Below are 14,355 nucleotides of genomic sequence, written 5' to 3' on the forward strand. Positions count from 1 at the left end.
TTGCTGAGGCCACGCCCACCCGATCACACGTACAGTTATCTGCGTGGCGTCTGCAAACGCTTTCATTCATCCCCATAATGCACCTCTTCCTTTAATTAAAGCTCCAATGTCAATTTAAACCCACATCATAACGCTACATTACATCCTGGGGCAGGTGGCAGCGCTTCCCACCCCGAACTACATCCTCGTTTGTTTTTTTGTTACCGTGCCAACGACTGCAGCGACAGATGATTACAGCACCTGATTTTAATGATGCTCACGCTGGAGAGGAGCGAAGACTTGGAGGCGAAATGCCGCCAGCTGTTAAAGCAGTTGCATTGAATTAATTGGATCCTGACGGGGGGGGGGCGCTCCACTCTCATGCTCTGTTTCGTAAAGGAATGAGGAGCAGAGTGATAATTAATATTGTTAATGATATGAAGTCACTTGTTATGCCACTTTGTCGTTAACTTCCACAGATTCCACAAGAAGAGGAAGCAAATGAAGTCCGACGGCGTCACTTCAGAGCCTTCGCTGCTCTTCCTGGCTGGACTTTGAGCTCATGATTTAGAGCCAGTGAATGTTAAACCTGCTGTAAAGTGCCTTTGATATTTTACTACGCAGGTCTCAGCTTGGTTTTTTGTTCCGTTTCCAAGTGGAGATTAATCCGAATATTAAAAACGTAGCCTCGATGCTAGCAGAGCTTCTCGCAGCTCCCCTGGTTTCGGGGGGGACGGAAGCAGATGGACAGCTCGATGTGCCAAATGAAACCATGTCCTGGCTTGTCTGCCGGACAGTGGGGGCAATTTCACCCCCAACTGCCACGGCGCCACTTGATCGGGGCAGTGCAGGGTAGAGGATGGCCAAATATCAGTCATAATTAAAAATGTTCTTTAATTAGGGAACATCAATTTGTTTCAGTGATTCCCAACCAGGGGTGCTTGTCCTGATGCAGCTGCCGGGGGGGGGGGTTAAAGGAGCTCATGTAATTAAATCTGAAATAACAATTTAATGACTGACTGCGAGGAAGCTAGCTAGCATCGGGTTTAAGATCAGCTGATGGCGTGCCCGAGTTAAAGCGACCGGACTGAAGAGGTTATCCTCCCCCCTGACGGACGGACGGACGGACGGGGGGGGGGGGGGGGGTCTGATCAGGTTAGTCGAAAAGACTTGGTGAAAAGTTGTATATGGAATAAAGAGAAATCAACTTGTTACTCAAACTACAGATTTTAGTCTTTTAGGGTGAAGTCGGCTTTCTTGCTAAAGTGAAGTCCTCACCATCGTGTGCACTATTCCCTGGGAGGATGGTCCGCTCATCCGCCCTGCTGATAATCAATAATTGCAGGATTTTGTTTTGACACAGTGTGGACCCCCCCTCCCTAATTATTCCACTTCCAGGTGTGCGTTCCGGCTTTCTTCTTGCTTCGTTCTGTCACTCTGGCAGACATTTGTTTTTGCTCTTATGTTAGTTGGATTCCTTCTCGTCGCCTCTGAAGTTTACGGTGAGGGACCCCGGCTAGCGGTGAGGGACGCCGGCTAGCGGTGAGGGACCCCGGCTAGCGGTGAGGGACCCCGGCTAGCGGTGAGGGACGCCGGCTAGCGGTGAGGGACGCCGGCTAGCGGTGAGGGACCCCGGCTAGCGGTGAGGGACGCCGGCTAGCGGTGAGGGACGCCGGCTAGCGGTGAGGGACCCCGGCTAGCGGTGAGGGACCCCGGCTAGCGGTGAGGGACCCCGGCTAGCGGTGAGGGACCCCGGCTAGCGGTGAGGGACGCCGGCTAGCGGTGAGGGACGCCGGCTAGCGGTGAGGGATGCCGGCTAGCGGTGAGGGATGCCGGCTAGCGGTGAGGGATGCCGGCTAGCGGTGAGGGATGCCGGCTAGCGGTGAGGGATGCATAAAGAACAGCCCACAACAAGAACGCTCTGCAGTCTTGTCGAGCTTGCTGCATTAACGGACTCATTTCACAGGCGATCATTGTCAGCAGAGGCGTTTGGAGGCCGGAGCACGCTCAGCAGAGGCGTTTGGAGGCCGGAGCACGCTCAGCAGAGGCGTTTGGAGGCCGGGGCACGCTCAGCAGAGGCGTTTGGAGGCCGGGGCACGCTCAGCAGAGGCGTTTGGAGGCCGGGGCACGCTCATCCTCGTTGCACTATGAGAAGGTGAGTTCTGGGCAGAGAGTCAGAACAGTGGTGCCCTCGTCTCGGGAAACAGAGACATGTAGGCGCAGGCTCAGGAGGAGGAAGTGGAGCAACGCTTCATCCTGGCCAGAACCGTCACGCCTAATCAAACACAGAAACATCTGATCATTGTTGAGAGCTGAAGACGGAGAAACGAGGTGTCGTCATAGAGGCGGTGCTTTCTCATCCTCTGCTGATAGCTGCTTGTTTAGGAGCATCCTTCAGGCAGGCGGGTAATTTAATCCAGCTTCAGATAAATGACAGTTTTCCACCTGCGGCTCCCCGAAAGGACTTCGACAGCGACGATGGTGAAGCTTAGGACTGAGACGACACCGCTCATAAATATCTTTTTTTTAATGAATCTGTTACATCAATAGTTTTCCGTGTGATCTAAAGCGAGGCGTGTCCTGAGCTGGAGCTCCTTTTAGATGCGTTGGACCGAGGGCAACGGATCGTTACTCACGGTGATAGCCAGATTTCCTCTGCATGGCGGTTACAGGGCAATCTTTATGAGCCAGAAGAAGCTGCTTCAGCTGAGCCACTTCGTTCCGCAGCAGGGCGACTTCACTCTTTGGGAGAGAGGAGACACAACAGCGATCAATTCAATTCTGGAACATGTCAGGTCATAACAGGAAGACAAACTGAGTGGGCGGAGCTCTAATGTAAAACACACACTGATGCTTCCAAGGCCAGACAGAGCTTAGCTTGTTACCTGAGACATAACGGAGAGGCTTTCTTCATTCACTCGGTGCTCTCTAGTCTTCATTCACTCGGCGCTCTCTAGTCTTCATTCACTCGGTGCTCTCTAGTCTTCATTCACTCGGTGCTCTCTAGTCTTCATTCACTCGGTGCCCTCTAGTCTTCATTCACTCGGTGCTCTCTAGTCTTCATTCACCCGGTGTTCTCTTGTCTTCATTCACTCGGTGCTCTCTAGTCTTCATTCTCCCGGTGTTCTCTAGTCTTCATTCACTCGGTGCTCTCTAGTCTTCATTCACCCGGTGTTCTCTAGTCTTCATTCACTCGGTGCTCTCTAGTCTTCATTCACCCGGTGTTCTCTCGTCTTCATTCACTCGGTACTCTCTAGTCTTCATTCACCCGGTGCTCTCTAGTCTTCATTCACTCGGTGCTCTCTCGTCTTCATTCACTCGGTGCTCTCTAGTCTTCATTCACTCGGTGCTCTCTAGTCTTCATTCACTCGGTGCTCTCTAGTCTTCATTCACCCGGTGCTCTCTAGTCTTCATTCACTCGGTGCTCTCTCGTCTTCATTCACTCGGTGCTCTCTAGTCTTCATTCACTCGGTGCTCTCTAGTCTTCATTCACTCGGTGCTCTCTCGTCTTCATTCACTTGGTACTCTCTAGTCTTCATTCACTCGGTGCCCTCTAGTCTTCATTCACTCGGTGCTCTCTAGTCTTCATTCACTCGGTGCCCTCTAGTCTTCATTCACTCGGTGCTCTCTAGTCTTCATTCACTCGGCGCTCTCTAGTCTTCATTCACTCGGCGCTCTCTAGTCTTCATTCACTCGGTGCCCTCTAGTCTTCATTCACTCGGTGCTCTCTAGTCTTCATTCACTCAGTGCTCTCTAGTCTTCATTCACCCGGTGCCCTCTAGTCTTCATTCACCCGGTGCTCTCTAGTCTTCCTTCACTCGGTGCCCTCTAGTCTTCATTCACTCGGTGCTCTCTAGTCTTCATTCACTCGGTGCTCTCTAGTCTTCATTCACTCGGTGCCCTCTAGTCTTCATTCACCCGGTGCTCTCTAGTCTTCATTCACCCGGTGCTCTCTAGTCTTCATTCACCCGGTGCTCTCTAGTCTTCATTCACCCGGTGTTCTCTAGTCTTCATTCACTCGGTGCTCTCTAGTCGACAAACTCTCCGATGATGGAACTATTTCAACATGATCCCAAACATCTCACGCGTTTCAGTGCTGCGATGTTTGCTTCATGTTTAAGGCACCGTTAATAAATCTGCAGAAGCTCTAGTCCGAGTCAGATTTAAGGCTTAACAGCATCACAGACCAAGTAAAGGTAAACGCCAAAACCGGGTCAGCGCAGCACGCCCACAACCTGCAGCAGCAACAGTCATCAGATTCTGGATACTCATTTGTGTCTTTTTCTGAACAATCACTCCAGACGCACGAGGAATCTTCTCAGAGGAGAACCTTTCGGCTCATCACCGGAACGTTCGAGACGCTGCACAGATTTACATTCTCAAGTCGTTACCGCTCCGGCGGGAGCAGGGAATTTCTGCACGTCGTAAAAGGGAGCCGCATTTCGCTGAAGGTGACTTTAACTGGATGTAGAGCAGCTTGAGTCCCACGGAACACCCGGTGGCAGATTTAAGCTCTTTGTCTTCCATTTTAAATGACCGTGGGCAGCTCATTCTATTTGATTCCATCTGTTTAGCATTGCTGCTGCTGGCAGGGCTGCTCTGTAGTGAGACTGATTTAAACACATGTGGCCAGGTTCACTGCGCCTCCTCCATGGCCCGATACGAACACCACTGCTCCTTCAAAGCGCTCCGTCGACCGAGCGGCAGGGAAGCACGGGCATTAGATCACTTAAAATAGAAGATACAAAAAGCTTTCTCACCATTATGCTAAAAACACAATGTGCATATCCACAAGATGACGTGAAACCCTGAGCACAGCGGCACCAAACTGCACCCACAGCGGCACCAAACTGCACCCACAGTGGCAGCAAACTGCACCCACAGCGGCACCAAACTGCACCCACAGCGGCACCAAACTGCACCCACAGTGGCACCAAACTGCACCCACAGCGGCAGCAACCTGCACCCAGAGTGGCACCAAACTGCACCCACGGCGGCACCAAACTGCACCCACGGCGGCACCAAACTGCACCCACGGTGGCACCAAACTGCACCCACGGTGGCACCAAACTGCACCCACGGTGGCACCAAACTGCACCCACAGTGGCACCAAACTGCACCCAGAGTGGCACCAAACTGCACCCACAGTGGCACCAAACTGCACCCACGGTGGCACCAAACTGCACCCACAGCGGCACCAAACTGCACCCAGAGTGGCACCAAACTGCACCCACGGTGGCACCAAACTGCACCCAGAGTGGCACCAAACTGCACCCACAGCGGCACCAAACTGCACCCACAGCGGCACCAAACTGCACCCACAGTGGCACCAAACTGCACCCACAGCGGCACCAAACTGCACCCAGAGCGGCACCAAACTGCACCCAGAGTGGCACCAAACTGCACCCACGGTGGCACCAAACTGCACCCAGAGTGGCACCAAACTGCACCCAGAGCGGCACCAAACTGCACCCACAGCGGCACCAAACTGCACCCACAGTGGCACCAAACTGCACCCACAGTGGCACCAAACTGCACCCACAGCGGCACCAAACTGCACCCAGAGTGGCACCAAACTGCACCCAGAGTGGCACCAAACTGCACCCACAGCGGCACCAAACTGCACCCAGAGTGGCACCAAACTGCACCCAGAGTGGCACCAAACTGCACCCACAGTGGCACCAAACTGCACCCAGAGTGGCACCAAACTGCACCCAGAGTGGCACCAAACTGCACCCACAGCGGCACCAAACTGCACCCACAGCGGCACCAAACTGCACCCACGGTGGCACCAAACTGCACCCACAGTGGCACCAAACTGCACCCCACCTGGAATGTCAAACGACCCCAATCTGGACTTTGGGGAGTTTGACTCGCTTTTAACTTTGTGAATTCATCGGTGACGCTGGGAGCTCCGTGAGCTCCCTGGTCTGACACCTCATTAAAAAGCCAGTTAAGGATGATGTTAAAATAATTGTGCATCATTAGAGGCAGTTTCACTGATCAGCTAAGCCGCGCCAGCATGGGGGGGTTTGAACAAAAACCGCACTGCTGATTAACGCCTTCCACTAAAGCGCCCTCGTACTCTGCCACACGTCGTTTTCTTCGTCGGTTTAGAAGCCCTTCACTCACCGATCCACCTTCATCTTCAACAAGTGCACGGACAGTGGTGATCACGTGCGTGTGGGCCGAACGTTAGCGACATGAAGCCGTTCCTTTCCTGTCGGTTCCGTCCTCTCCTTCAAATCTTACTGTGCTGCTTTCATAGGAAAACACGACCGGGAGCAAATAAACAGCACATCTCATTTAATTGCGTGGAACACGGATGAGCCGCACCCCCGACTCACACTTATCAACAGAGACAGCAGACACATGAACTGTTTCGAACTTGTCAGCATCAGATCCTAATTGCTTCCTGCAAAATGAAGGTTCAAAAAGACACCTTTCCCTGGGAGATTTTTGAGGCCATTCAGCAAACTGCTGAGACAGAAGCGAAGACACGCTTGCGCGCGGCTGACATCTGGAGGATACATCTTTATTGACAGGGATGCATCGATGTAAAGGGCTCACACACCGCTGCTGTCACTAGGCTGCTCCTTAATCAGCTTTAAAGACTTCATCAGCACAGAAGGGACGAGTCTGTGCACACGCGCGTATATCAACGACGCACAATAAGTAGATAGAGGAATGCACATATATATATATACACACACACACACACACACACACACACACACACACACACACAAACTGACACGATGATGAAGAACAGCAAGCAGAGGTTTCGTTGCATGCAGAAGCTGCAGGGGAGGAATAAGCAGCACCTGTAGTTGTCCGTTCACGGAGCCCATGTCATCGGCCTTCTTCTCCAGAGACTGGACCCACACTTTCCTTTTTTGCCTACAGCGAGAGGCTGCAGCCCGGTTCCGCTCCAGGAACTTGCGCCGCTTCTCCTCGGGGTCTTCGCTTGTGGTCCGGCGACGCCGACCCCCCGTGCTCGGAGGGTTTTGCACAGGGGGGGCTGGGGAAGCCTGAACAATTGTGATAACACAAAAACATTACAAAAACTGAATAGTGCACGCCACTAATCTACATGAAAGAACAGTAACGTGACCTGAGAGGGGGGGGGGGTTAGACCCGACTGACACGTCAGTGTAGAAAAGAATAATGCAACAAAATCAAAAACAAGAACTTTGTCACAACAAATCTGCTAAAACCATGAAACCTGGGACTGGAAACCAACTTCAGAATCAAATGGGAGTAATTTATTTAGGTTTATTCTGGTTCTGAGCTCTCGTTACAGAGATTTAGTTTGCGGTCTTCTGTAGGTACAGTAACCTGCTGCCCTCCTGACATGCGCTTTAATTGAATGACAAGCCAGCTAATGTTTTATTATATTGAAACCTTTTGTGCCGTGGATACTCACAGGTGTCTCCGTGCTGGACGTGGCCGGCTGCTGGAGGGGATGGGGAGACCTTTCCTCATGCGTGGGCAGGTGAGCTGCCGGAACGGGAGGCGGGACCGCAGTAGGGGCTGGAGCTGGGGCTGGAGGCAGGGCAGGAAATGTTGGAGCAGAGGTGTGTGTTACAGCGCTGCTCTGGATTTCACCACTGTCGCCGTTGGTTACCTGAGGAAGCGGCTGGCTTAATGTGGCTTTCAGTTTCTGGAGAGAAAAATCAGCAACGGGAAAACAACCCAGAATTATTCCTGCAATGACATGCGTGGTACAAAATGAATTCTGTATTCATCTGTGAACTCATTTAGGAGTTAATCAAAGTGCAGGTTAAATCTGAATCCCTTTAACACGTTCCATCTACAGGACATAAAATAAAGTCTGACATGCAAGCATGTAAAACTCCTCACAAAGAGTTTGTTTAGCTTATCTGAACATCCACTGCTCATAAAGCGTCAGCGTTTATTCACAGCGTTGGATGGGGCTGCATGTGACACACGACAGAAAACAGATTCCCTGCAGATCGGTGTGCATGATTCACAGGCCAATTCCTCCCGTATCCAACACCCAACAAACAAGGTGAAAGTGAATGAGGCTTTGGAAGCACTAACAAAGTGAGAGGGAATACATTTACATGAGAAAACAGAGGCCCACATTATTCTAACAAGAACCTTTGCCAGACCAATCTATCTACCAAATGAGTTTATGGTGTAATACCCTTCCAGAAGCTCTTCTGGCAGAAACACGATATTATTCTCTTGGAATGGCCCATAGAAAAGGGGAAGCCAGCTAGATTCATATTTCATCTCTGCCATGGAAACCTCATCAGTGTAATAACCCTCCATCTCATGGGTGTTATTCAACCATCTGCTACTATATTACTTATCTTTATTTTGCAACTAATTAACAGCATTATCTTCTAAATTCAGCAAGTTAATTATCATTATCGTGGTCTTTGCAGCATCATCAGTCCTTGTAAAGTGCCTTCTCTGTGCCCCCTGAGAGCTGGGTGGGGGCGTGCAGCAGACAGGTTGGGCGGGGGTCTGTTTTCTTGACGCAGGCTCATTAGGTGTTTGCTGATGAGCTGAGTGCAGTGGGAGGTGCCGAGTGAGGCGGGGGGGGGACAGGTCAGGCAGGATTCTGCTGAACAAAAGGTTCCATGCAGGGTGGGGCTGACTTAATGTGCGTCGGCGAGCGTGTGCCAGGATGCCCCCAGCTGGCTTGCGTGGGTAGCCCCCCCCTCTGGTCGGCCCCAGTGACGGCGTGCTGAGCACAACACTGTCTACACGTTTGTCATCTCCATACCCCATGAACCCCAACAACCCCCCCCCCCCCCCTCGCCTTTACTCACCAGTCAGAATCCATCCTCCCCTTCAACACACACACACACACACGCGCGCACACACACACACACACACACACACACACACACACACAGTTTATCTGTTCGTTTCCACCAGCATGCTGCGAACACTTACAGGTTCTGGGATCAGTTTATCACATCGCCACTGATCTTCAACCATCACTGCTTAAACAGAAGGACTCGGGAACGAGGAAGCCGAGACCGTCTTCTCCTCACAAACTCACAAAGTAATAATTAGAGTAGAGCTCACTCACTCTGCAGGAGGAGAGCTGCATTTAGTATTGATGGTAATTACTGAATAGTCTGCAAATCACATTCCTGATTGGTGATTTATTTATTTTACTGGTATTCTTATCAATCTTTTTTTTTAGGATGAATTTAGTATGTTTTTAACTCCTCGTTCTTAAATCTAATTTTCTGACACACACTGGTCTTCTATTATGTTATATTCTATTATATTCTATTCTAGGTAAAAGAAACAAACCACAAATGTATAGTTTTTGTATGAAGCCTAAAATTATTACACAATTAATTTGCAACGGGCTAACTGATGATAATGCTGACCAAGCAGAATGGTAATTAAATAGTAATTGCATCTTTGTCAAAGCAGCTTTTAGAATACCTGCTGCCCAGCCTTTCACCATCGCCCCCACCTGGAAGAGGCAAGCAGCTGCTCCCTTATCACCAGAATCGCTTGGTCACTTGGGTTGATATGATTGACCTCAAATCGGAAAAAACAGGCTCAACATGGCAACAACATTTGAAGATAATTAATACCAGCTTTGCTTCTGATTGGACGGGCTGCGGCGAGGGAGGTCCTGGGATCCCCGGGACATTAGGCACGACGGTGACAGGCCTGACAAGCTGACAGCAAAGACACAGAGACAGATAAGAACAGAGAGAATTAGTCTTCGGCAGCAAAAAGGCAGGCGGTGCCCCCCCCGTCACACACACACACACACACACACACACACACACACACACGCTCGCAGTGTTTCTCATATCTCAGCCTCATTAGGTTGGATGGCCTGTTATTTTGTGGAGGCAGCACCACATGGAGATACAGCGTGCACACTAATGAACCTCTGCCTGCCTGTGTGAGAGCATATGGACGGGGAAGTTGAAGAGAGGATGGAGAGACACGAGTCAGGAGGCCAGAGCGAGGCGTCCTCTCACAGCGGGAGACGATGAGACGGGGGGGCAGTGGGGAGGAAGACGAGAGGGTGGAGGAAGGCCCACTGACGGTTCTACTCGTGCGCTCCCGTGCTTGTCAGTGGATTTCCCAATCCCTGCAGACTGAAGATGAGAGTTTTCCCCCTGCTGAGCTGCTATCAGGAGATAATCATCTGCTGCTCAGCGTTCCACAAAGACAATCTGGACTGCAGCGAACAACAGAACCAGCTACCACATGGGCGGGTTCAAAAATACACCAACAGGACCTTCACTTACAACATATTTCCTCTTTGAGACACTCATGAGCTGCAGTTTTAATTGGTTTACGAAACGCATTCGTAGTATCGGCTATCTGCTCTGCCAAGAATCCAGCGTGTTGGTTCTGATTGCGTGAGGACAAACGGCAGCGAAGCGTCCTGGACTGGCGCCCGCTGCGTCTCAGCCAAATCCCACGTCTTTGCCTCAATGATGTACTTATACTGTAAAATCCATTATTTTATTCAACCAGATCCGCAGTGCCAAAGCTTTAAAGAGTACCTCCGTCCAAACAGAGAAACAACAACTTGCATATTGGACAGATGCGAATGATCATTGGTGCGTAGTTTCAAATGTACTGTTTATGAGTACCAAACAGTACATTTATACACACCAAAGTACTGGATGCAGTCTGGGTAGTTTGCTATTTTATGTACTGCACTAACAGTAAATTACTCAACATGTGTAAACATATGCTTTGTCGCATTATTTTTCACCTCAAGGCTCTATTGGAATGTGTTTTAGAGCTCAGAGACATAAATGTATGAACGATCAAGCTCATCTTTAATGCCGGGAGGAATTCTGAATCAAAAAAGAATTTCTGAATTCTGAATCAAAAAAGAATTTCAAATATTTACAGTTCCATAAAATCCTGCTCCTAAAGATCAGAGTCTGAGATTCTGATAATTATCTTTTAATTTTAAAAAGTGCAACACGGTGAACCAGAACATGAACACAACAAACCCAGCAGAACCAGAACACAACAAACCCAGCAGAACCAGCAGCACACTCACAGGGATTGTCGTTGGAATATGCACCGGTACACTGGAGTGTGTAATGGATGCAGGCAAAGCAACGGGCATGGTCTGGCCGTTAGGCAGCTGCAAGAGCACGGGGAAGGTGCCTGACACCGGGCTGAGAGAGGGGCAGAACACAAAACCCAGTGAGCCGAATAGCACTCAGCGCCGGGAGACTCAGAAACAGAACGTTTAAATCACAGGCTAAAGACAACGAGGACTAGTGATCACTATCGTGTCAGAATGAGGCAAAAACGTAGGAAAAAGTTCAACCAAAACAGAATTCAACTCAAAACACACGTGATGGCCAACAGGTTCAAGCAATATCAAAAGGAGACAAAATATTCTGTTGTCCAATTTGACCCCATAAGTGACATCAGTGTTGCTCAGATAGAGACTCACGATTCGGTCAAGCAAACATCAATGTTATCACCTCCACCGGGGAGGTTATGTTTTCACCGCCGTTGGTTTGTCTTTTAGCAGAAGGTTATGGACAGAGCTAGAATAAATATTCAGGAAATGTTAGGAATCGTCCCAGGAACAGTTGATGAACACTTTCCTTCACATTTTCTGACCAGAGAAATCAAACAGGAGCTTGTCCAGATTTGAGCAGCGCTGATATTGCTCTTTGAAACTTATGGGGTCAATAGTCAAAGATACAAGTTCCAACAGAAGTAGATCAAACAAAATGAATACATGCCACATGAAATATGAGAACATCAAGATAAAACTGCACCAAAATAAAGAACAAAAGAGACTTTATAAAACTATGAGATTTAAAAATGGATGTTTTTAGTTACCGGTACTTACACTATAGGCCTATTAGTGGATGGGACTTGGGTAATAACAGAGCTAGATGTTGGTGATGGGAGAGCTGGCTGCATTACAACATTAGTCTCTGAGGTTGCTAGAAGTACATTGGGGACTTGGAGGGATGCAGGATGGACTATAGTGGATGTTGGCAGTGAGGCTGGCTGCAAGGTTAAGTCCTGAAAACATCATACAAGACCTTAGCTTAGCTTAGGAACACCAGATTCTTTAATAAATCCCTCCACGATATCAACATAATGCCCAAATGCATTTGTCTTTCCCTCCATGAATAAAAGAGCTAAACAAATAGTAATATTAGTTTAAGTTATCCAATATCTCTCCTGAGTTTCTCTCGATAATAATAAGCAAGTAATGTGATTACATATTACAAAAACATTCATGCAAGAGGATCTGTAAAATATCACAAATAAGGAAGCAGGAGAAGACTTTTTATGTCATCCTGGTGAATCCCCCGAATCATCACAGATATCAGAAGCTGCTCATTGAACCGTTTTACCGTGTCATCTGTTGTGGTAGATTCTGGACGAGGCAGCGGACTGTCTCGATGTGCGTCCAAAGGTGTAGGCTGCTCAGTTTTGTTACGTATGATAGGCGTTGCAAGAGGGGACAAATCCAACGGCAACTAAAAGAGAAAGAGAGAATAAATGTTCCCAGAAAGCAGAGCGGCGATCAGAGACACGCTAAACAGGGACAACTAAACGTGACGCGATGCGCCAGGACGACTGGCCGTTTGACTGCAACAACCTTTTTAATGTCATCTTCAGCTGCTTTTTTGAAGTCATGGTCGAATGGACTCGCGAGTTCGTTGAAAAGTCCAACCTCGTCACAGTTCTTTAAAAAGCGGGTCGGTGTTGGCGTTTGGTCTGCAGCGAATGAAAGCATCCAGTTAAAGCCTTTCGTGAGAAACTACATCCAGTCACGCCCAATTCAAGGCCTCTCACCGGCGATGATGACGCTTTCGTTCCTCGCTGGGCCAAACTTGAGGGTCATCTCGTGTTTGTGCTTGTGGACGGCCAAGTGATCCTCATTTGTAAATCTCTGTTCGGTAACAAACGCAGACAAGGGATAAGAAATATGATCCTTTTGTATAAGAATCCATTTAAAAGTTTAAACAAAATTTAGCAACTAACATGAACCAAGCAGAAAACCTTCGTATCATTAGAAAAATAACAAGGTAAATCAATATGCATTAATTAATCAATCGTGTTGGGGGTTCTGCGGAGTTCCAGATGTTGCCCGCTGTCTGTAACAGCAGCAGAAGGCCATCAAAATAAAGCCATTTGAACTCGACGCACAAAGAGACAGACAGACAGACAGACAGACAGACAGCCTTACCTGCCCACACCCAGGAGCAGTGCATCGAAAAGGTTTATCACCGCTCATATTAAGGAAGTCCGTTTACGTCACCCTGAAATAAAACACAACCAAAACGCAGGAGTTACCGGTAACTTTCAGTCTTAATGAGGAGCAAAGAGCGGAATCAAGGTCGCGGCGCTGGACGTCCCGGGACGGGGCAGCTAGAAACACCGACGAAGCACAGCGAGTCCACAGCGGGTCCGGTTCCCGACCCAAAACACGGGAGTCGCGCTTCATCAAGAAAAGCCGTCACACCGACCTACGACGTTATTTCACTGTGCTACAACCCGAGCTCTGCGCTGACCTACGACCGTCGCCATCTTTGGACCGGAGCATCACTATAAACAGAGATGGCCGAGATTACTCCGCGGCCGTTTAGTCCTATTGGAGCACAGATCTGTCGCCAAGCCAGAGATTGCGTATCTTATAACCGCTTTGTATTCGTTAGAATGGTCACTTACCCATTAGCCAGTAATAGCCACAACCCCTAGCTTCCAAATCCCGTCTGTTCAATTATATCGCGAGAGCAGATTGGACTCTTCCGCAAACGTCACAAACCGTTTGAGCGAGTGTTCCAAATGCATAATATCTAACGAAGAGGCTTAAAAACACCTATTCGATCGCTGAAAAGCAAGAAACTGTTCTGTTCTGTACAAATACAGCAGAACACAAAGCCTGACAGATGTTTTAGCATCGATCTCATGATGTTTTCATCCTGCTGGTCAACAGAGAAGATTACACTGATCACCGTTTGAATATTCCCTCAACAAATGGATTCTGTGATTAACGGCTTCAGATTTAATACGGTCCAATCCCAGCTGCAGACACCGGACAGGTTGAATGAATACAAACCGTCAGCTCTATAAAAACAGCACGCACTATTCCACTTAACAAAATAAATTCAAAATCTGTTATGTAGCTAAATCAAGCGATAGTTTTATTCTCCATTTACTTCAGCCGATCCACAACTGTGAAACTGAGCAGCACCTTTGGATGCACAGAGACAGTTCGCTGCCTCATCCAGAGAAAACCAGAATGATAAAAGGGAAACACTGGATAAGCATCTGTGTCACAGGAAAGATCACATTCACCACAGCAGGCTGCTTCCCATTAGCTTCATCCAGACAAAAGTGACTGCCATTGTTAAA

General features: G+C 48.9%; 1 protein-coding gene across 1 annotated transcript in view; it reads right to left on the minus strand.

Moving 5' to 3' along the window:
* atf2 (activating transcription factor 2) overlaps positions 1-13,234 on the minus strand; it is a 15,269-nt gene extending 2,035 nt beyond the window's left edge. Inside the window, exons 1-10 of the mRNA XM_068746324.1 lie at positions 13,187-13,234; positions 12,793-12,889; positions 12,596-12,714; positions 12,348-12,473; positions 11,831-12,009; positions 11,018-11,138; positions 9,573-9,659; positions 7,406-7,642; positions 6,804-7,010; positions 2,616-2,721 (exon numbers count right to left, since the gene is read on the minus strand). Coding sequence (XP_068602425.1) covers positions 2,616-2,721; positions 6,804-7,010; positions 7,406-7,642; positions 9,573-9,659; positions 11,018-11,138; positions 11,831-12,009; positions 12,348-12,473; positions 12,596-12,714; positions 12,793-12,889; positions 13,187-13,234 — 1,327 coding nt within the window. The remainder of the gene's footprint in view (positions 1-2,615; positions 2,722-6,803; positions 7,011-7,405; positions 7,643-9,572; positions 9,660-11,017; positions 11,139-11,830; positions 12,010-12,347; positions 12,474-12,595; positions 12,715-12,792; positions 12,890-13,186) is intronic.
* Between the last annotated feature and the right edge of the window lie 1,121 nt (positions 13,235-14,355).

The sequence above is a fragment of the Brachionichthys hirsutus genome, chromosome 12 (assembly GCF_040956055.1).
Source record: "Brachionichthys hirsutus isolate HB-005 chromosome 12, CSIRO-AGI_Bhir_v1, whole genome shotgun sequence".
NCBI lineage: Eukaryota > Metazoa > Chordata > Actinopteri > Lophiiformes > Brachionichthyidae > Brachionichthys > Brachionichthys hirsutus.